Source organism: Centropristis striata, chromosome 2, assembly GCF_030273125.1.
Source record: "Centropristis striata isolate RG_2023a ecotype Rhode Island chromosome 2, C.striata_1.0, whole genome shotgun sequence".
NCBI classification, from domain to species: domain Eukaryota; kingdom Metazoa; phylum Chordata; class Actinopteri; order Perciformes; family Serranidae; genus Centropristis; species Centropristis striata.
The window spans coordinates 28,888,818-28,911,939 of NC_081518.1; the positions used below are offsets into that span (position 1 = coordinate 28,888,818).

Here is a 23,122-nt window from a genome sequence, read left to right on the forward strand (position 1 = left end):
TGTAGTGGAGTAGAAGTATAAAGTTACATCAAATTTAAATACTCAAGTGAATTACAAGTACCTCAAAATTGTGCTTAAGTACAGTACTTGAGTAAATGCACTTATTACATTCCACCACTGGTTTGTGTGTCAGGACTCTGCAGCTGCAAAATAATCGTCCAGTGTGATTTTGCACCGACGATTTACATCCAGGAAAGTGTTGGTGTTGCTGCTGACAGGCTCAGATTGTTATTTATTGAGTCTCATTCTGAAATCTCATGAGAGGAGATGTGTTGCAGGAAGATGATGATGGAGATGTGACAGAGGAGTGCATGATCTGAGGAGGAGACGTCTCCTTAAAGTGAGACTTTGGACACAATAACAAACAGGCCGGATCAAGTAAAACATAAAGAAACATTTGCATAATCAGATACTTATAATAATCTGAGGCTCTATCTGCATTACAGGCTGCAGCTCAATACTGGATCTATTCAAAAATATCTCTACCTGAAAAATACTAAAGTTTCCCTTCAAATACAGCTGTGAATCTGAAAACAAACACTGTGACTTTTTACATCCTTATCCAGAAATAATACCTTCTGCTTCACATCAATGAAAGCGTGAGTCTTTGTTGAGTAAAGTTTTAAATGAAACCACTCTTCAGACCTTCAGAACTGTTCCCACGGCTGAAGGCATCGTCAAACTAGACCAGAGCAACAGCTCTCATTAAATATTCAGCAGCTCTCTGACATGTTCAACACAAACAGCTGAGTGCTGGAGTGATTTTCAGATTTCATGCAAAAATCCAGAGATTTATAATCCACAGTTCCAAAAGTGTCAAACTAATTATAGACAGTTTTATTATTAGAACACACATGTTTAACCTACTCAGACTTTATAAAAGTTTAGTTAAACATTTTAAACATTAGAAATCTAATGCTCTAAATGTTTTTTTTTCTTGTTAATTTTTATCTCAACATATTATAGGTTTTTTTTAAGTTAGTTTTTAAAGTTGTTGTTTTTTTTTTTTACTGATGAATGTTTGAAGGAGTGGAGTGATTGATTTATTGACCCCATATTTTCTTTATTTAAATAAATAGCCAAAATTACACCATTTACCACACCCAAAAAATGTAAAAACAGCAATTATTATTGGATTTTTATCATTTCTAAAGGTCTTAGAGTGTCTCATGTGTGATGAATGTTTCTGTCAGAAAAAAATACCAAATCAATTAAAATTTTGATATTTTCATCAGAATTTCATACTTTATTTTACCAGTCTCATTTAAATTGTGTCCAAAACTAAAGTTATCAATAACCAGAGGGTGTAAAGAAACATTAAACAGTGTGCTGCTCAGCAGACAAGAGAGGTTGGAGCAAACTTTTTGTTACAAATTTGCAACACTTGAAAATGTTGTTCATTCAGATTATTTATTTTTTAAGACAATCAAAGAAAATCCCACTCTATGTTATGATTTATGGCATTATAACTGTGTTATTCTGCAGAAAATAATTATTTTAGTTCTCCCTTCTTCTAGCCATGACTTTTATCCACACAGCTGCAGAACTTAAAGCTTTTATATACATTTTATATATGTTGCAGTGAAAAACGAGGTCACAGTGAGTAAAATTTGACAGCAGCAGATCCTGCTTCAGAGGTTGGAAACATAATTCATGCATCAGCACTATTTTACACCCATTAATAATAATGTTACTGCAGCAGCTGTTACCTGTTACAAACCACTCGTAGTCACCCCAGGTCCAAGTGGAAATGTTAGCAGCCGCCGGGCTGCAGAGAAGACAGAGAGGACTGAGTGCATCATACTTAGGGTTTTTCGCCCGGGAGCTGGTGCCCAGCCGGTTCGGAGCTGGTGCTTGTGTGGTTCACATAGCCAACCAGCTCTGAACCTGTTTGCTCTAGAGCCACGTCATTGCATAACTGCTAACGTCTGTATGTCTCTGCCCTCTCAGCAAGTATAATAACAACAGCAGACTACATGTCTCTACAACACATCTGTGCTGCTCATCTTGATCATTATCGACGCCGAATACATTCTTATTAACAGTGAACCTAAAATGTTAATGTTGGACTCGAAAGTTAACGCTAGTGGGCTAGCTCTGGCTCAATAGCCCGCTAGCGTTAGCCGTTAGCCTGTATTAATCACATTGCAGTTAAACAAATCAAATAATTGAATGATACACATTTCAGTTGGTCTTTCTCAACAGCAGAGTTGGTCTTGGTAGCACGATATCGATCACCGGCTAACGTTAGCACGCTATGATCGGCCACTAACGTTAGCACGCTATTGATCGGCCACTAACGTTAGCACGCTATGCTCAGCCACTAACGTTAGCACGCTATGATCGGCCACTAACGTTAGCACGCTATGATCGGCCACTAACGTTAGCACACTATGATCGGCCACTTACGTTGACACGCTATGATCGGCAACTAATGTTAGCACGCTATGATCGGCCACTGACGTTAGCACGCTATGATCGGCCACTAACGTTAGCACGCTATGATCGGCCACTTCATTTCATTTCATTCACCTTTATTTAACCAGGCAGGTCATTAAGAACAAATTCTTATTTACAATGGCGGCCTGACAAGCGACAAGGGCCACTTGAGGGAAGGGGAGGTGGGCTAGGGAGTAAAACACAGTAAGGATCGTAAAAACGCAACAACAACAGTAACAACAATAACAGATAACAAAATATATATATATATATATATATATATATATATATATATATACACACACACACACATATATATGAAATTACAACAATAACACAGACAGACAGACAGACAGACAGACAGACAGACGAACAGCAGTCAATAAAAGAAATATGGAGAAAAAATGGTGAGGTGGTATTACATGGTAGAAAAACAATTGCAGGAGTCAGTGAGAATGTCTGAGAGAGCAGCTTTGAAGGCAGGGATGGAGATGAGCTGGTCCAGTTTGAGGGTTTTTTGCAGAGCGTTCCAGTCAAGGGCAGCAGCCGATTGAAAGGATGTGAGACCAATGGAGGTGGAGGTTTTTGGTATCTTTAATTTGATGTAGAGTGAGGACCGGGTATTGTGTGTGACAGACAAAGGGTGCAATAGGTGATGCAGATAGGGGGGTGTAAGACCAAGAAGGGTTTTGTAAATAAAAGTAAACCAGTGCATGTTTCGACGGGTGTGAAGTGAAGACCAGTGGACCAGAGAGTATAGCGTGCAGTGATGTGTGTTGAAGGGAGCGTTTGTGGCAAACCGGATGGCGGAATGGTAGAGGGTGTCAAGTTTGGAAAGTGTACCTTTGCATGCAGACCTGTATATGATGTCACCATAATCAATCATGGGGAGAATTGTCATTTTGATGAGGGTGAGTTTGGCAGAGGAGGTGAAGGTGAAACGGTTTCTGTAGAGCAGGGATGTCAAAGTCAAATACACCGAGGGCCAAAAAAACAAATTTGCTACAAGCCGAGGGCCGGACTGGTTCAATGTTTATTAAAACATATTGAAATGATTGCACATAGCCTATTGAACCAAGACATAACACAGTGTATATTATTTAATGATTAAATGAATAAAGCAATATTTATAACAGGCAAAAAGACAAAAACGAACTTCCTTCAAAGAAAAATCTCATGTCCTGTACATTTAATGAATAAAGCAATATTTTGTTATGGCTCTGTCAGTAACTTCAAGGGAAACATTTTCAACAGGCAAACAGCAAAAAAGTAAAAGCCCTTTAAAAACAAAATATGTTTCTTAATATTAAGATAAATGCATAAATAAAAGTGCATGCATTATAAACTGAAAATGCATCATTGTGCTATGATCCTACTGATCACTGCTTTCAAATAGTAAAATGAGTAAATAAAAAAAATAAATCAAATCAGTTGTATTCTTCCTCATAGCTCTTATCTGCAATTTTCCCTGAGTCCATTCAACTGAAAAATAAATATAAATAAATAAAATATAAATAAATAGAATACAATAAAATAAAATAAAAAAATCTATGGCACACAGACAAAACTATACTTCCTTCAAAGAAAAATCTCATGTCCTGTACATTTAATGAATAAAGCAATATTTTGTTATGGCTCTGTCAGTAACTTCAAGGGAAACATTTTCAACAGGCAAACAGCAAAAAAGTAAATGTCCTTTAAAAACAAAATATGTTTCTTAATATTAAGATAAATGCATAAATAAAAGTGCATGCATTATAAACTGAAAATGCATCATTGTGCTATGATCCTACTGATCACTGCTTTCAAATAGTAAAATGAGTAAATAAAAAAAAAAAATCAAATCAGTTGTTTTCTTCCTCATAGCTCTTATCTGCAATTTTCCAGTCCATTCAACTGAAAAATAAATATAAATAAATAAAATATAAATAAATAAAATACAATAAAATAAAATAAAAAAATCTATGGCACACAGACAAAACTATACTTCCTTCAAAGAAAAATCACGTCTTGTAGAAACAAATGTAAAAATGTAACTGAATTAAAAACTGAAAATACGTGACTGCTCTGTGATGCTCACTTGCCTGAAGCTGAGCCTGACACTTGGTGGTGTCTCATCTTTTGTACAAGTTCATCAATGTTCGGGGTTAGGCTCTGAGCTGAGGAAATCCTCAGGATTGAGTGGAGGTGATTATCAGTCAGACGGCTCCTGTGTGATGTTTTGTTGAGCTTCATCAGAGAGAACAGTTGTTCACACAGGTATGTGCTGCCAAACATAGAGAGCGTCCGAGCAGCTTGGATGCGCAACTGCGGCATTGTGTCGGGGATGAAACGTGCAAACTCCGCAGCACCCACTCTCTCATATTTTGCCTTCAGTGCGTCATTGCACTGGAGCTCAATCAACTCCATTTGCAGATTTGGTGGTGCGCTTTCTACATCCACTGCAAAAGGATTGCTGAGCAGTTCAAACCTGCTTTTTTGGGCTTCAAAGTCAGCAAATCGGCGTCGGAAGTCGGCGGCAAGTATGCTGAGTTTATCAGCAAACTGTGCACTCGGGAACACAGCAGTAGAGAGCTTCTCTTTCATGGTCTGGCAGTTGGAAAAGTGGCTTAAGTTTTCTTTCCGCATCTGCGTCTCCCACAGACTCAGCTTGGTTTTAAAGGCCTTCACTGTACTGTACATATCAGAGATGACACGTCCCCGTCCCTGCAGCTGCAGATTCATCACATTCAGATGGCTCGTGATGTCGCAGAGAAACGCCATTTCACACAGGAAAGTTTCATCTCGGAGCTCTGTTGTGTCTTTCCCCTTGTTTTCCATGAACAGACAGATCTCCTCACGCAGCTCGAAACATCTTTGCAGCACCTTTCCCTGGCTTAGCCATCGCACCTCAGTGTGATACGGCAAGTCACCATACTCTGTATCTAACTCGCCCAGAAATGCCTTGAACTGGCGGTGATTTAAACCTCTGGCTCTGATGAAGTTCACTGCTCGCGTTATGGTGCTCATTACATTTTCCATTTTCAATGCTTTGCCACACAACGACTCCTGATGTATGATACAGTGATAAGCTGTCAACTCATCTGTGACGTTTTCCTCCAGCATCCTCTCACGCATCCGTGCCACCAATCCACTCCTGTGCCCACACATTGCGGGTGCTCCGTCTGTGGTTAATCCCACGAGTTTTTCCCAAGGCAGCCCCATCTCATCTACACATCTGGATACCTCTTCATACAGATCTTGTCCTGTAGTTGTGCCATGCATAGGACGTAATGCCAAAAACTCTTCTGTTACGCTCAGGCTGGAGTCTACTCCACGGACGAAAATTGACAGCTGGGCAATGTCAGATGTGTCCGTGCTCTCATCCACAGCAAGAGAATATGCCATGAACTCTTTTCCCTTTCTCACAAGCTGTTCTTTTATGTTGGTGGAAAGCTGGTCTACACGTTCAGCAACGGTGTTTCTGCTCAGGCTCACGTTTGAGAAGAGTTGTCTTTTGTCTGGGCACACTGCGTCACAAACTTCAAGCATACATTTTTTTATAAACTCTCCTTCTGTAAAGGGCCGGGCTGATTTTGCGACCTCTTTTGCCACAATAAAGCTAGCCTTGACAGAAGCCTCACTTTGTGATTTGACATATGTGAACATAGCCTGCCTGGACTTAAGGCCTCGCATTAATTCTTCCACCTTCTGTAGCCTTTGTTCCGTGTCCATATTCTTGTCTTTGTCTGTGTGTTTCTGAGATGTTTGATAGTGCCTCCTAAGATTATATTCTTTCATTACAGCCACACTTTCTCCACACAGAAGACACACAGGTTTGCCTTTTACCTCCGTGAACATGTACTCTGCCTCCCACCTGGCTTGAAACCCCCTGTTCTCATCATCCACCTTACGTTTGGCCATTTTTGAGGAGGGTTCAAAGTATTTATAAGTATTAATAGTATTCCGTATTATTATTAAGTATAGTATAGTATTATTATTAGGGCCCGAGCAGGCAACGACCTGCGAGGTCCCTATTGTATTTCGAATGTTTATTTATTATTTTTATTATTATTCTTCTTCCCAAATGATCTCATATTTCACTGCCTGAACATACCCCAAAACTCATGAAACTTTAAATATAAGTCAGACATGGTGAAAAATTTTATAATCTATTGTCATCCTGAATTTTCACCACTAGGTGGCGCTATAATAAAGGAAAGTGCGTTTAGGCTAATAACTTCCACATACTTTATCACACATTCAAAAAAACCTTATATCCACGCGTTCACTGAGTTGTGCTGAATCTCGTGATATAGGCCACTCCCATTTTCGCCTACCGTTTTTTTTCGCAAATTCGCGAAATGTCGCAAACCTACTTTTTCGAACTCCTCCTAGGCAATTTCATCGTTTTGCACCAAACTTTGCACACAGCATCTATAGACCCTCATGACAAAAAGTTATTAAAAGAATTTTGATTACCCAAAGGATACTCAAGTTATTAAATAACAACTTCCTGCAGGTGGCGCTATTTTCAACACAAAACACAAAGTGTTGCATATCTCCACATTGGTGTGTCTGAATGACATGAAACTCAGGTTACTACTTCCCTATGAGCCCCTGAGGATCTCTGCAAAATTTTAGGCGATGACCACTAGGTGGCGCTCTTTAAATTGAAGTATTTTATATCTCCAAATCGGTTGGTCGGATTAACACCAAACCTGGTATACTTATTGTCAATGCCCTCTTGAGAATAACCCTTGAAGGTTTTATTGATCGGCCCCTAGGTGGCGCTCTGGCGGCAGTTTAATTTAATAAGTGCCACTTTGCCCAGACCATAAGACTTAAGGCAATGAAATTCATAGGGGTCGTATAGACTGGCCCCTGTAACGCACAAACCCCGACGGCTGCATGCCCCGACACGCGTGTACTGCGAGGGCCCGTTCAGTACTGCGCGCAGTCCTAGTTATTATAGTATTCCGACAAAATTTCAAAGTTGACCTCTGCTCTGACTGCTGATGAATAGAGAAGCCGCTCGTGCGCTCTGCAGCGACTTCGCGGGCCACCGTTGCATTGTGGGGAATGTAGTGTTGGTGCGTGCAAAACACTAGCGGGCGGCTGTGGCCTGCGGGCCGGTTCTAATAGTAATTAAATATCATCCAGGGGGCCATAGATAATTAATTCGCGGGCCGGATCTGGCCCGCGGGCCTTGACTTTGACATATGTGCTGTAGAGGAACCCGAGTTTGGCCTTTACTCTGGATTGGATGTTTGAGATGTGGTCGGAAAAGGATAGTGTGCTGTCTAACCAAATGCCCAAGTACTTATAGACAGTGACCTGGTCCAGGGAAGTACCCTCGCTGGTGGTGATATTGAGGACAGGGGGGGGTTTAGCACCCTTACGACAGAACCACATGACCTTGGTTTTTGAGGTGTTTAGAGACAGTTTAAGGTGAGTGAAAGCCTGTTGGATGTGGAGGAAGCTATCTTGAAGTGTTTTGATTACAGTGTTGGAGGAAGGACCAGTGGCGTAAAGGATTGTGTCATCAGCATATAGGTGAATAAGTGAGTTACCAGAAGACAGAGGTATGTTATTAATGTATATGGAGAACAGTGTAGGACCGAGTATGGAGCCTTGGGGGACACCCTTGGATACTGGAAGAGGATGAGAGAGAAGGTTTTCAAACCTCACCCGCTGAACCCGATGTGAAAGATAGTGAGAAAACCAGGACAGTGAGTGATTAGTGACCCCAATACTGCTCAGTCTATCTAAGAGGATGTTATGATCAACAGTATCAAAAGCTTTGGCAAGGTCAATGAATATTGCAGCACAGTGTTGTTTAGCGTCTAGCGCAGATGTGATGTCATTGAGAACCTAACGTTAGCACGCTATGATCGGCCACTAAAGTCAGCATGCAATCGATCGGCCACTTACGTTAGCACGCTATGATGAGCCACTTACGTTAGCACGCTATGATCGGCCACTAACTTGAGCACGCTATCGATCGGCCACTAACATTAGCACGCTATGATCGGCCACTAACGTTAGCACGCTATGATCGGCCACTAACGTTAGCACACTATGATCGGCCACTAACGTTAGCACGCTATGATCGGCCACTAACGTTAGCACGCTATGATCGGCCACTAACGTTAGCATACTATGATCAGCCACTAACGTTAGCAAGCAATCGATCGGCCACTAAGGTTAGCACGCTATGAATGGCCACTAACGTTAGCATGCTATGATCAGCCACTAACGTTAACAAGCAATCGATCGCCCACTAACGTTAGCACACTATGATTGGCCACCAACTTTAGCACACTATGGATCGGCCACTAACGTTAGCAGGCTATGATCAGCCACTAATGTTAGCACGCTATGATCGGCCACTAACGTTAGCATGCTATGATCGGCCACTAACGTTAGCAGGCTATGATCAGCCACTAACATTAGCATAGGCTGTATCAATCACATTGCAGTTAAACAAATCAAATAAATGAATGACAGGCCTACACGTTTTAGTTGGTCTCTTTTAACGGCACTGAGTTGGTCTTGTTTGTCCGATAGACCCGCCCCCAGCCCCTGGCGTATTGTTTCGCAGTTCAAGACCAGCAAAGACTTGGTGCCGCTTAACAACCAGTTTTCCCATCCGGGAGCCAGTTCTTTGACGGTAGAAAACCAAAGAACTGTTCGCAATTGAGCACCGGCCGAGAATCGCCTCCGGTGGAAAAACCCTAACTGACAGCTGACTGAGACAGGTGAAGCAGACGAGCTCTCACCTGAAGTCGGCCTCCTGCTCCGTCGTCCCGATAACGAAGGGAACGTCGCTGTGCTCTCCTTTCTTCTCCCACACCTCGAAGGGCGGAGCTTCCAGCACGTATCCGTCCACCACGGCGACGGGGCCGATGAAGTGTCCTCTGACGGGGAGGTCCGTCAACTCGTCTGCTGCCCAGGACGGGTACTCCTGCCATGGGATGGCCTGAGGGGGACAGGCTGACTTTTAGAGGGTTGTTATGAATATTCTTGGATGAAAAAAATGCTGAAATAAGAAAATAAAGCTGCTAATTTAATTGATTTGATGTTTAAAGTGAAAGTCCAGATGCAGATATGCATCTACACCACATAAAATAAAAAACAGGCCAGCAGGGGGCGACTCCACTGGCTGCTAAAGAAGTGAGACTGTGCCAAAGGTTTTTAAACAGTAATAAGGTTAAAATATAATAACAGACTTGTTATAAAAAGGTAACGCTCCTCGTCTAACTTTAACAATCTGTCTTTCTCAGTGTAATTTATTATTCATGTTTTTTTGGGGTGAGTCACAGGTTACATTAACAAATAATACTGTCTGTTAAATGATTAAAATAGAGTGTAAAAAGAAAGATAAAGATTTTTATTGGTATTATTGTTGTAAAAATGTTGTATAGAGATTCAATTTTATTCAAATTTTTGTAAAATAAATTACCTACTTGCATTTTCATTTTTTCATGATTTCTATCATTCTAACGGTGTTAACTGCAGCCACAATTGTGCTGATTCCTTTGAGCTGCAAGATTTAATTTTATTTTATAGATTTTATATGTTGCAGTGAAATGGGACACAGAGAGGAAAAATGTATAATACAATTGATTTAACTTATATTTTTTTTAATGTTATACAAAAAGGAAAACATGTGCAGCATCTTGTGCAAATCTTACAAAAAATAAATAAATATATATTGAAATAAAAACAAAAGAAAGTAAAAAATAAAAGATACTGTTTTCTCTGAGTGGCAGCCAGAAAACTTTAATGTGACATTTTAAAAAGCTCATAACAGTAAAAACAGTCTGACAACTGCTACACTTATTAAAGTTCAGTCCTTTTTACCGACTGGGCTCATATGTTATTTTATTATTTCATAAAATGCATTATTCATAATTCATCCTGAGGTGATGGTGGGACATGTTAAATAGAAGCTGAGGATCTTTTATTGAATGAATCTCGATGAGCTTCAGAGTGAACGTGTGGAACACTTCGCTGCACATTTCAGCTTAAAAAAAAGTTAAAAATTAAAAACTTTCCATTAAGTTTAGTGTCTGACTCCTTCATTAATTCTCACCGTAAAATTAGAAACTTTCATTCAGGTGCTTTAATACCTGGATGTGACTTTATAATCTCATTACATCGTAAAGATGAGCTATGAATCGGATATCTTATGAAATCCTCAAATATTAAAGGGAATATTAAAGTAGAGAATGAGTGCTTATTTCTGTTATTAGATTTTTTTAATGACTTTAAGAGTTGAGAGACAGTGTGGAGACAGTGCGGAGACAGTGCGAGGACAGCGGGACGTGTCTCACCTTGAGGACCTGTCTGATGGACAGACGTCTGAGGCAGTTCTGGTCTCTGCAGCCGGTCCGGTTCAGGAACAGCAGGTTGTCAAACTCGGCTTGCTCCAGTGTGGCGTTGAGGACGTACGAGCCGCTCATGTCCACCGCCGCACGGAACAGACCCTTCGCCAGCGGAGACGTCATCATCGCCCACACAGAGGTCCCACCTTTCCATGGGGAAAAAAAGAAAAGTTTTGGTCTGTTTTGGACTCCTATTCATTCTGCCTGTATATAAACTTAAAAAATGTTTACCATGACATGTTGGTGTCATTTTCTTCAGCATAGCCTCACCTATAGCGACTACTATCCAAAAAAAAGTTAGGCTAAGTGGGCTCTTTACTAGAGGTGTGAATCAGCGTATCAGCCCCATGCTACGATTTTATCCCGATATTTGAGTCACTATACAATATTATGGCGATTTTAAGCATGGTGAGTATTGCGATACAATATATTTTGATTTAACTGTTTAACTGCATTCTGTCTTTTTATTTCTCCACAATGAGAGTCAAACCCACAGACTGACCAACAAAGTATTCAGTCAAACTGAACTGAACTGATATCAAACATGTATGGACGACACCAACTGCAGCATTTTATTAAACTTTCACAAACAACAAGTTTCACCGCTCTCAATGTTTCTGAATGAAACAACATTTTTTTCGAACTTTGCAGCATTATTTCCACAACTTCTAGACACGATATCCTGGCCACATGGTGCCTATGGATTAGTTTCATATGATCCCAGGATCTCCAGTATATTCATAACAGTGAGCTGCTACGGCTTCTGGAAATAAAGGTGACTGCTAAATATTGATACTTGGCAGCCATGAATCGATATAATATTGCCACGCAAAATATCGCAATACTATGCTGTATCGACCCCCCCCCACCTCTAATCTTTAATGTGACACGTTCGATCAAATCCATACTGAAGTCCAGAGATGCTTCTTTCAAACTGTTTTATTATAAGAACAAAAAAATGAACTCACAAGCAGTTGAATAAAAAATTAAAACAAACGTAACAGAAAAACTTGATGGCAAAAGACCGCCAGTACCGTTTATACCTCCATATTTAATTTTTAATCTCCACATTTGTATTTGTGCTCAACAATCTCATGAGGACAGGCATTAATCTGGGTGTTTTGTTTCTCTCTGTGCATTAAAAAAAGCTCAAGGATTTTTGCCCTCTTCAAGTATGTACACAGTTTTTTGCTTGTTTTTATTCTTTTTTTTATATATACCTATCCTACTTACCCTACAGCTTTTGTTTCTGTCAACAGCCAAATGTTGTTGTTCAAAACGACGCTGCCTTAAAGAATTGTGGGAAGGCATCATCTCCTTTCCTTGGTTTTTTGCATGCCCCATGTTCTTTCAAGCTTCCTAACAAGTCATGCAGCTACAGAAGCTTTTTTTTTTTTTTTATTTTTTCTTTATTGAGGCCAACAGGTTATATACAACATAGGATATTTTCCCTTCTTAAAAAAACAAACAAAAAAAAAACATAATTTCTCTTATATGTACAGGTTCCTGATACATAGGAAAAGAAAGGAAAACAAAACTAAATCATAGAAAAGATAACCATCAGGATTTTCATTCTGTACCCATAGATATACATCAACATCAGTTTTCTTCCCAGGCCCAATTTTTTAACATTTTTATGTATTAACATTATGAACAGTTCGAACATAAGAGGGAGTTTCACTTTAATTCTCTGAAAGAAAATAAATAAAGAAAAAGGGACATGCATACACATAGATAATTACAACAAGACAAAAACAAAAAATACTCAAACAAAATCTGATCTTAAGCCTATATGATCAACATACCCAGTCCATTTAGACCATATTCTAGAAAATTTGTCAGTCTGGATTTTGAGGGAGTAGGATAACTTTTCCATTATATATATATCATGGACCACATCTAGCCATTCTCCTATTGTAGGTGGGTCTTGTTTTAACCACCTTCTTGAGACTGCTTTTTTGCTTGCCACCAGAAGTATAAGTAACAACTTTTTATCTCTATGATCCCATAAGTCAAAAGAGATGTTTCCTATGTATAAGGTGTCAAACCTACATGGGATGTTTACTTTGAAAGTCGCTTCCAGGTGGAAGTGTATTTCTTGCCAGTATGGAGTTAGTACTGGGCAATCCCAGAAGACATGAAAGTGATTGGCCTCATTTGCTCCACAGGACCTCCTAGGCTGTGCTAGGTATTTGTGTTCTTTGTTGCAATGGTGTTATAAAAAATCTGGACAAATTTTTCCAGCTATATTCTCGCCATGCATTGGAACATGTTGTCCCCCATTGTAGTCTACATATGCTTTCCCACTCTTCTTCAGATATTGAAATACTACCTTCCTTTTCCCATTTCTCCTTAATATATAGAGTGTTGTCTGGACTTGCTTGGCGTAACACATGGTATAATCTAGATACAACCTTTTTGCAAATTGATGAATTGATTGCTCCTTTGAACACTTCCAAAATACCTGTCTTTTGCCCTTCTATTGCCTTAGCTATATTTTCCTGAAAGTAGTGTCTAACCTGGAGATACCTATAGAAATCTTGACGTTGTAGTCCATGCTCTTGCTGTAACAATTCAAAGCTCTTAAGTGTTCCTTTATTTACAAAGGTGTCGTAAGTAATAAGCCCCCCTTTGATCCAAGTCTTAAATCTGAAGTCCAGTCTATTAGGAGAGAAATCTGTGTCAAAAGCACACCATCTTAATATTTTTAGAGTATGTTCCAAATCACAGAGTTTTATTGTCTTCTGCCATGTTTTCAATGTGGTATTAATCCAGGGGTTGTTTTTCTCTATCATGTTGTTCATTAGTCTATTGTCTGCCATTACAGCTGCTAAAGGAATCGGATGGGTCATATTGCTCTCTATATCTTTCCATCTTGCGGAATATGTTGGGTTGCACCAGCCCACTAGAGGTCTTAATTGGGCTGCGTAGTGATAGTCGCGCAGGCAAGGGAGGCCAAGTCCTCCACCATCTTTGTGTAACTGGAGAGTTTTATACCTAATCCTAGGTTTTTTACCTTGCCACAGAAATCTTGATATGATTTTATCCCATTCCATAAACTGTTTCATGGGTATTTCCACAGGGAGGCTCTGGAAAAGGTATAGCAACCTCGGAAGCACATTCATTCTTATAGATTCTACCCTGGAATTAAGACTTAAGAATGGTATGAGACTCCATCTCTGTATATCAGATTTGATGTTATTGTTTAGCGGCCCATAATTCAAGGTGGATAGATTTGAGATATCTTTTGGGAGATTAACACCCAGATAACGTATATGGTCTGCCTCCCATCTTAGTTGATACTTCTCAACCAAGGAACTCGGTGGATCATAATTAAAAGTAAGCACTTGTGTTTTTTGAACATTTAGTTTATATCCTGATAGAGCACCATATTTTTCCAAAACAGTCATTAGCTTAGGGAATGTCAGAGTAGGCTGTGTTAAGTAGACTAATACATCATCAGCAAATAATGCTAGTTTATGTTCCTCAAAGTGTATACTTATCCCTTTAATTTCACAATTCTGTCTTATCCATTGACTCAATGGTTCAATAAATAACGCAAAAAGCAGGGGTGAGGCTGGACACCCCTGTCTTGTTCCACGTTCCAGGGTGAATGCCTTTGAAAGGGCACCATTAACTTTAATCCTGGCAGAAGGGCTGTCGTATAGAGCTTGGAATGTGTCAATGATCGAATTATGAAAGCCAAATTTTGCTAATACTTTATAAAGAAAAGACCACCTAACAGAGTCAAAAGCCTTTTCTGCATCCAGGCTTATAAGCATCGCCTCTGTGTCATTTTGTGTGATGTAATTAATAATGTGAAGGGTTCTTCTCAAGTTGTCTTGTGTTTGCCTTTGCCTTATAAAACCAGTCTGGTCTTTGTGGATTAAATCAGGTAGAAGCTTGTCTATTCTATGTGCCAGTATTGATGTAAATAATTTATAGTCTACGTTTAGTACGCTAATAGGACGATAACTACCACACTCAAGCTTGTCTTTCCCTTCCTTGGGAATCATTGAGATTGTTGCTTCTTTCCAGGAGGGCGGGATTTTATTTTCCTTTAGTACCCAGTTAAATGTCTCCAGTAATCTTGGGACTAACTGCTCTCGCAGAGATTTGTACCATTCCGCAGTAAAGCCATCTGGGCCTGGTGACTTATTCGCTTTCAACCTAGAGCGGCGTTTAATTCCTCAGTTGTTATTTCTGATGCTAATCGTTCGTTCTGTTCTTCAGAAATGGAGGGTAAGTCAAGTGAGGCAAAAAATGCATCAATGTGAGAATCATTGTCGATATATTGCTGAGAATAGAGTGTCTTGTAGAACTTTTCAAAGCTTTGCTGGATTTTTCCCAGTCTGTGTTCAACTTCCCCAGATTCTGGATTTTGAATCTTAGAAATTGTATTGTCTGCTTGCTCCTTTTTTAGTTTGTATGCCAGAAGCTTCACTGCTTTACCTCCAACTTCATAATAACGTTGTTTTAGAAATATAAATTTCCTTTGAATTTCCTGTGTGCTCATTTCCTCTATCTCATTCCTTATCTCTTTTATTTCTTGTTTCTCCCTTTCATCTAAGGTAACACAATGAACGCTTTGTAAATGTTTTAATTTGGTCTCAAGGTCTTGTAACTTTTGTCTTCTAAGTTTTTTCATCGAAGAGGTAATGGCAATAATTTTGCCCCTCATAACTGCTTTGAGTGTATCCCAGAGGATACCCGGTGTCACCTCCCCATTATCATTTAGATCAAAAAAGGTGTTAATTTCTGCCATAAGATACTCCTTGGTGTCTGGGTTGTTCAATATATTTGAATTAAGTCTCCATAGTGTAGATATTTGTTCTCTATTCAAAGACAGAGAAATAAATACAGGGCTATGGTCTGAAAGAGTGATCGGGCCTATGTCACACCTCTCAATTTTGTGTAGGTCTCTACTAAAAGTAAAAAAGTAATCTATCCGAGTGTATACTGCATGTGGTGAGGAGTATTAAGTGTAATCTCGGCTAGTGGGATATAATTCTCTCCATATATCTACGATACCCAATTCTTTCATCAAGGCAATCATTCTCCTACTTATAAGTTTTGTCTCAGACTTACCACTTGAAATATCTAATTTTGGGTTTAGATGTATGTTAAAGTCCCCACCGCAGATAACAACCCCTTGTGCTTTTGTTGTCATCAAATCAAGTATTTTTCTATAAAACATCCATCCACTGCCTGGAGGTGCATAAACATTTAGGAGACTTACAAGGGTCCCTTCTAATTTACCTATTATCATTACATATCTGCCTTCTGTATCAGTGAGTTCTGACATATGTTCATAGTTCACTCCTCTTGCTAGCAATATGGCTACTCCTCTTTTATGTCCAGATTTATCAGATGATGAAAATACATATTTAATACCCATTCGGTTTAGTTTGGCATGTTCAATGGCATTGAGATGAGTTTCTTGGAGATAGGCTATTTGGACCTTGTCTTTCTTGAGTTTTGACAAAATTTTCCCTCTTTTGACTGGGTTATTTAATCCATTTACATTATATGTGGCTAATCTTATGCTTTGCATTAAGGCTTACATCTATAGTCATGTCCTGCATTTGAGTGAAAAAAAAAAAAAAACTTCCCCTTAACAGTATAGAACAACTGTAACAAAGTAAAGTGTGAACATTTAACAAAGTAGAAAAATAAAAAAATAAAGACGTCTTCCACAATATGGGTCTTACTTGTGACCCTCCACCAGGTGGTGATAGGTGGCTTTGGGGGAAAACCTCCCTCTCTAAAAGTGGGAGGGCCCTCAGAGGTGTCCGCGTAGCAAAGTTCCGTGTCCATTTGTTGTCCGGATTATTAGAAATATAGCTTAGTCGCTAGGTCATCTGTAAAGTCACATCTTTATAATGTGGGCTATACACAGTCACATAATCAAACTCACCATTCCGGGGCGGGGGACTGAAATAATTGAAAAATATGTTTACATCAGGCTACTAACCACTGTCCACGGTTTGGGGTGTATCATCTCTTCGGAAGGCTTGCAGCCGCTCTTTGAAATGCGGAGTACGGGAGCCGCTTTCCACTTGTCGGGCTCGTCCGCTTCTCTGCCAGCTCAGTTTTTGAAGGCGCTCCATCATTGTCTCAGGTTGTTTGACAGGTACGATGTTGAATCCTTTCCTAGCCAAGTCTTTCGTTGCCTCTTCCACTGTGTCATAGATCTTGTCTCCTTCATGGTATTTCACTTTTAGCCGGGCGGGGAACAACGTTTGAAACTTGATGTCTCGCTCCTTGAGAGCTTTTCGAACTTCTGCATATTCTTTTCGCCGTTGCAGAATACGCGGCGGGTAATCATTGTCAACATTTATCCGGTTTGCTTCCCACATCAAGCCCTTCTTTCGCCATGCTTTGCTAAGTATCATCTCTTTGGTACGGAAGCTGGCGAATTTGACAATGATAGATCTTGGCTGCGCATGTGGCGGTGGCTTAGGTCCGAGTGAGCGATGGGCTCTTTCAATTTGTAGAGTCGCTGTATCAGCTATGTCGAGATTATCCCCCAGCAGTTGTTCTATAAACTCAATCACTGTTGCACTGTCCTTTTCGGCCCCTTCTGGAATCCCATATAAGCGGATATTTTCTCTCCGTGAGCGGCTCTCCTGCTCGGTTAGCTTTGCCTCCATTTGAGCATGAAGTTTAAGCATTTCTGACAGAACACCCTCGACATTTTGTATTCTTTCTTCTGCCTTCTCGATTCGGTCTTCGGCCTCCTCCAGTCTAGTGTTGGTCTTTGTTATTTCTCCTTTGATTTCCTCTAATTGAGATTTATTGTCTTGTCGAAAATCTCTTAATTCTTGGAGGATCAGACCTAGATTAGCCGTGGTTTCTCCGTCAGGGCTAGCCGCGTTAGCATTTCCATTTTGAGTCCCTGTTTGCCCTGTTTTTTTTATTTCTTTGCCGTCTTTTTTACCCCTAGCTGACATCCTTGCCCCTCTTACTCAATATTTTCAGTTCGTCAACGTAATTCGATGTTCAAGGGGCACGAAAAAAGTTCAATACTCGGGAGCTGTTCCTCTACGCTGCCATCGCGTCCGTGTCTCCACCGGAAGCCCCAGCTACAGAAGCTTTAAAGTAGAATATATAACATTTCTGCATTTAAATGTCAAAAAACAACCAGACAAATGTTATATATTTAGTTGTGCGCAACAATGTTTAAACCAGAGAAATCTGTGTTTCGCCTGGTCACAAAACAATTTGTCTTTGTGCATGTGTCAGATTGCGTTGGTCTGTCATTTATTGTCCAGTTTTAAGCCACATTTTTACAATTAACTATTAAGATATCGGTGGTTTTTAACACTATATTTGAACTGGATGAAGGACTTGAGTCATCAGAGAAACAATCTGAGCAGCTCGGCTCACAGAGCATCCAGTGTGCACCAAACTGCATCAGAAAAACACAGATTTTTAACCTGAAACTGCTTTATTCAGTGTTTTTACTGGTTTTAAATCAGCAGGTTTTTGTGTTGTGGAGAGGAGGAGACATCTGAGGAGAATTCTGCTGCAGAACCATCAACACTGAAGGAATCCTGACAGATAAACTGACCCTTCCACAAAACTGTTGAAGTCTTAAAAGTAAAAAACAAACAAAAAAACACACATCTCCGCAAGGTGAAAATAAAAAGGTGCTACTGAGTTGCATTATGGCAAAATGTAGGGTCCAGCTTTTTCAAGATTGACCAGCCTTTACTGCTTCGATTTAAGTGATTTAAAAGGTATAATATGCAACGTTCCCACATTAAAATGACCAAAAACCTCTTAGTTCAGTTGTCAAAGTTCAAACCAGAGAAATATGTCACTTTAACCCATTAAGGCCTAAAGCGCCTGGAAAAAAATGCCTGGAAAACCTATGGGCGATTTTCAAATCACCCCGTAAAACCTAAAGTTTTTCTGGAAATTCAACACCTACTAAATAAAAGATTTTTCAGCCTCTGTAGTAGATAAAAATGAAATTCAAAAAGTATTTGAGAGCTTATACCCGTGGCTTTCATACGAAGTTGAGTTTATTTGTCCAAACCCTCAATAACGTTTTTTAAAAAAATCAACAAACTCAGCAAATGTTACATTTGACTGAATAAAAAATCCTATGCATAATACTAATACATGCCCATTAGCAAGATGCAAACATGATATGACCACTGGAAGAACAAGACATAGTTCTCATTAGCCTACTGTATTAAAAAAATCAAAAAAATCATAATAATAATAATAATAATAAATAATAATACATTTTATATATTGCACTTTTCAGGGTACTCAACGACGCATAAAGTAATATAAGACATTAACAGTCATGATTTCTTATGTCATCATCACAATGAATTAGTCTATTATTATTATTATTATTATTATTAATATTAATATATTATTAATAATATTATTATTATCTCCAGATGGCCACAAATCTGTCTGTTCTTCGGTGAAAATATGTCGTCTAAAAACATATTCCTCATCCATAAATGCCGGTCGATTGGTTCCGAGGGTTCAAAGTCCAGATCAGCAATAAAATGATCGGCGCTGTTTTCATCAGATCGCTTCCGTCACTTACTTCTGAGCTCCCTCCGCTATAGTCGTCTTCCTCCATGATTTCAAAGTTCTGGAAAAGTCCAATGTTGCATTGCGACACTCCCGCATGTATTCTGATCATGATTCTGATGCATTTCATTGGCCAAGAGACCGAAAATAGGTGGAAAAAAATACTAATACTACAAAATGACATATCCGCTGTCCCGGCCTTAATGGTAGAGTGACGCAACAGCGCTCCCGGTTTTAATGGTAGAAATGCGGTAATGCTTTCCCGGCGTCAATGGGTTAATGAAGGTAACGATGTGTTTTATTTGGTCACCTGTTGCGTTTCTCTGATAGAAGCTTCATAAACATTTTTCTAGTTTTGATCCCCATTTTTATGATCCACTTTTTAGATCTTGTGGTTTTTAGCTCTAGATTTGAACTGGATGAAGGATTTTAGTCATCCTGTGTGCACCAAACTGCATCTGAGAAACACTGATTTTTAACCTGAAACTGCTTTATTTTAATCAGCAGGTGTGTGTGTTGTGGAGAGGAGGAGACCTCTGAGGACGATTCTGCTGCTGAACCACAAACGCTGAAGAAATCCTGACAGAGAAACTGACTGTAATGACGCCGCAGCTCCCATGATCCCACATTGCTTCACCACTTCACAAACTTCTCCTGATTTCCTTCATGATTCAGAAAATTACACATTTAAGAACCAAGTGTTAACATGAAGGAACAATGCACTTCACTCTGAGTCCTTCAGAGTGTGCAGCAGGTTTTGAAAATGTAAAATTGTTCGTTTGATCACATCCAACCTTTGTAAGAACTAGTCACTATTGCTTCTGGTGCAAAATTATTTATCAGACTATATTTCTCACAGCAGGACCCCATGACACATTTTATGTATTTTTTTTCTTAACAGTTTTCTTACCTGAGCTATGGCCAAATATGGTGACTTTCCCAGGATCTCCTCCAAACACGTGGATGTTCCTCTGGACCCACTTCAGAGCTGCGATCTGGTCCATGAAGCCGTAGTTCCCTGTGGAGGAGGAGGAGGGATCGATTAGCGAAGAGAACCTGCTCTGATGTGGCCTTGTTTCCGGTGTCCCATTTTTTCTCTGTCGGAAACAAAACCAGCTCGCTGTCGCTCTCCGGCAGCTTGGACTAAATTTAACAGTTTTCAAGCTGAGGGAGCGAGGAAATGGGCCACGGAATCAGGAGGATTCACAATTAGAAATGTGAGCGTGCACCCCGCCGTCACGCCATCGTGTCATGCGAGGCTCTCGCTCATTTAACGGGTCATCTCACATCAAGGTCACAGCGGGCGATATTTGGATTATGTAACAGAAATTACCCGACTTGACTTGAGCGCGCACACACACAACTCGTTAATTTGTGTCCCACAGTGTGTGAAGCAGGAGAATGAGCTGCATTTATCCAGCTCACATTAACAGTCATTAAGTATTCACACGCTGATGGAAAGGTAAAGACTTTCAGCATGCAGTCGGACTGTAAACAGCATCAATATTTCAGTGGGGAAAAAAACCTCCATTAGAACTTCTTTAACAAAAAACAGTTCACTGTAACGATCCATTAAGAGCTATTAGAAACTTTTTACTGCCTCTTTAAATTCATCATCAGGACTCATCATCATCTGAGCATCTAAACAAACTGTTTGTTGTTAAAATGCTGCTATTTGACCCCTGGTGACCCGAAACACTGACACCTGAAAATGAGTCTGATGAGCTGTGGATCAATTACACACATTGGCCCTCATTTATTAAACGAGCGTATGACAGAAAGTGAGCGTAAAGTGGGCGTAAGATCATTTATACACAAGGTTTGGCATTTATCAGTTTGGAAAACCAGTTTGTTGTGTTGCAGCTGTTGGACGTCTGCGGTTCACTTTCTGCCTCGGAGAAATTCCTCTTCTTTTGGGATAAAAACTTTAAACTTTAAAACATTGTTTCCCCTTCTTCAACCAAAAAGTCTGTGCTCCAAATGTAAAATATGCACCAAACTTGTTTGAGAATATAACTATAAGTACTTTTATTTCCTAAACCTCTGTCGCTGCGTATTTCTGTAAAATGTTTATTTCGCCCCTGTTGTTATTTGTAACGGTGCACTTTTTTTAAAGCTGACTCATCTTTTTGGCCATATTGTGTCATATTCAGTGTCGTAAACTCTCGAGGTGAGCCAACTGAATAGGGTACATATAATATATATATATATACATATATATACATATACATATACATATATATATATATATATATATATATATATATATATATATTTTTTTTTTTTTTTTTTTTTTTAGGGCGTGGTATTTAAATGACGCTTTTAACAACAGCCGATCATTCTTACACTGTGATTGGCGAGATATGAACATTTCATAAATCCTACATGAACCCTGTTGTAAGATGAAATATGCTCAGATCTGCGCTTGTTTGATAAATGAGGGCCAAAATCCACAGCATACAGTCAATATGAGACTTGTGCAACATTTGCTTTCTTCAAAGATGAAGTCCTTTTCCGGCCCCAACTGGCACCTTGACCTTTGACCCTCCAGCTCATATATCATCATTGCTTCTGTCGATGAACTGTCATCCATCTGTCATCTCTGTACTGCATTTAACATACTGCGTATTGACACACTAAATCTTTTTCTGGCATAAATAGAAATACTTCAGTGGTGTGAGTATTACAACTCTGCATTAGCATTTCCACTGGGCCTAAAAACAACTTTGGGGATTTTTATGAACCTTACAAATTACTACCAGGGGCAGATGCAAATGAACAAAGCTGCAGATCGAATTTCATAAAATACAGCTAAATAAGACGTGAAGTTTGGCAGTTTCATGTGTAAGTGGAGAGTCCTCCACTGTGCAGTTTATCTTCCACTTTACTGATGCAAAACCTTTTAATTTGACCGTGAATGGCCTCAAACAGTGTCACAAATCCTCAGTATTCCCCTCAGTCCTGTTAAAGTACTGATTCATTAGAGAGGTAAGGTGGCTCAGGGGGGTGTCTGCTTGGGGGCTCGTCAGCCACTCATATCAATTACTGAAGCTTTATCCAACTTAAACTCCACTTCACAAAACCAGTTAGATGATGAGGCTCCAACGTAACTGACGAAGACTTCAGCAAGCAGTGAAACCAAACTCCTGACCTGAGAAATAATCAGTAAAATATACTGTATGAGAACATACATTACCCCAGTTAAGTTAAACCGATAGTCTCCTTATGTGCCAGACACGTGAATCAAGTGCTCGGAAGGAAAGGGTACTCTGTACCACTGCGTATGGGATTGCCCAAAAATTAAAAAAATATTCGAAAGAAGTTGCTCTGACTTTATCAGAGATTGTTGGAGTGAAGGTACCTCACCAGGCAGAAATATGTATACTTGGTATATATCCGAAACTTTGTCAATCCTAACAAGTCAACTTTAATTGACTTCCGACTCCTGCAGGCCAGGAGGATGATCGCCCTGTTTTGGAAAAAAAATGGATGAGCCCTCAATACATGTGTGGATAAAGGAGATGGCATCTTGCATTGTGTTGGGAAGACTATGTAACCAGGGCAAGAGATTGCACTGCAAAAAAGGGGTGTCTAAAAAAAAAGATAAAAACACTAAATCTGAGGGAAATGATCTTGCTGTATGGACGGATAATTTCACTTGACAAGAGTTCTTGATTTAAGATTGTTAAATCTAGAAATAAGCATGTTGACTTTTTTTTTTATCTTGGTAAGAAACAAATAAATTGTAGTGT

The 23,122-nt window shown here is 39.6% G+C and overlaps 1 protein-coding gene across 2 annotated transcripts in view; it reads right to left on the bottom strand.

Moving 5' to 3' along the window:
* The window catches only part of si:ch211-71n6.4 (para-nitrobenzyl esterase), a 39,570-nt gene that overhangs the window by 5,489 nt on the left and 10,959 nt on the right, over window positions 1-23,122 (bottom strand). For both annotated transcript variants that reach the window (XM_059348138.1, XM_059348144.1), the window contains exons 4-7: window positions 20,281-20,388; window positions 10,758-10,954; window positions 9,201-9,400; window positions 1,710-1,768 (exon numbers count right to left, since the gene is read on the bottom strand). In XM_059348138.1, coding sequence (XP_059204121.1) covers window positions 1,710-1,768; window positions 9,201-9,400; window positions 10,758-10,954; window positions 20,281-20,388 — 564 coding nt within the window. The remainder of the gene's footprint in view (window positions 1-1,709; window positions 1,769-9,200; window positions 9,401-10,757; window positions 10,955-20,280; window positions 20,389-23,122) is intronic.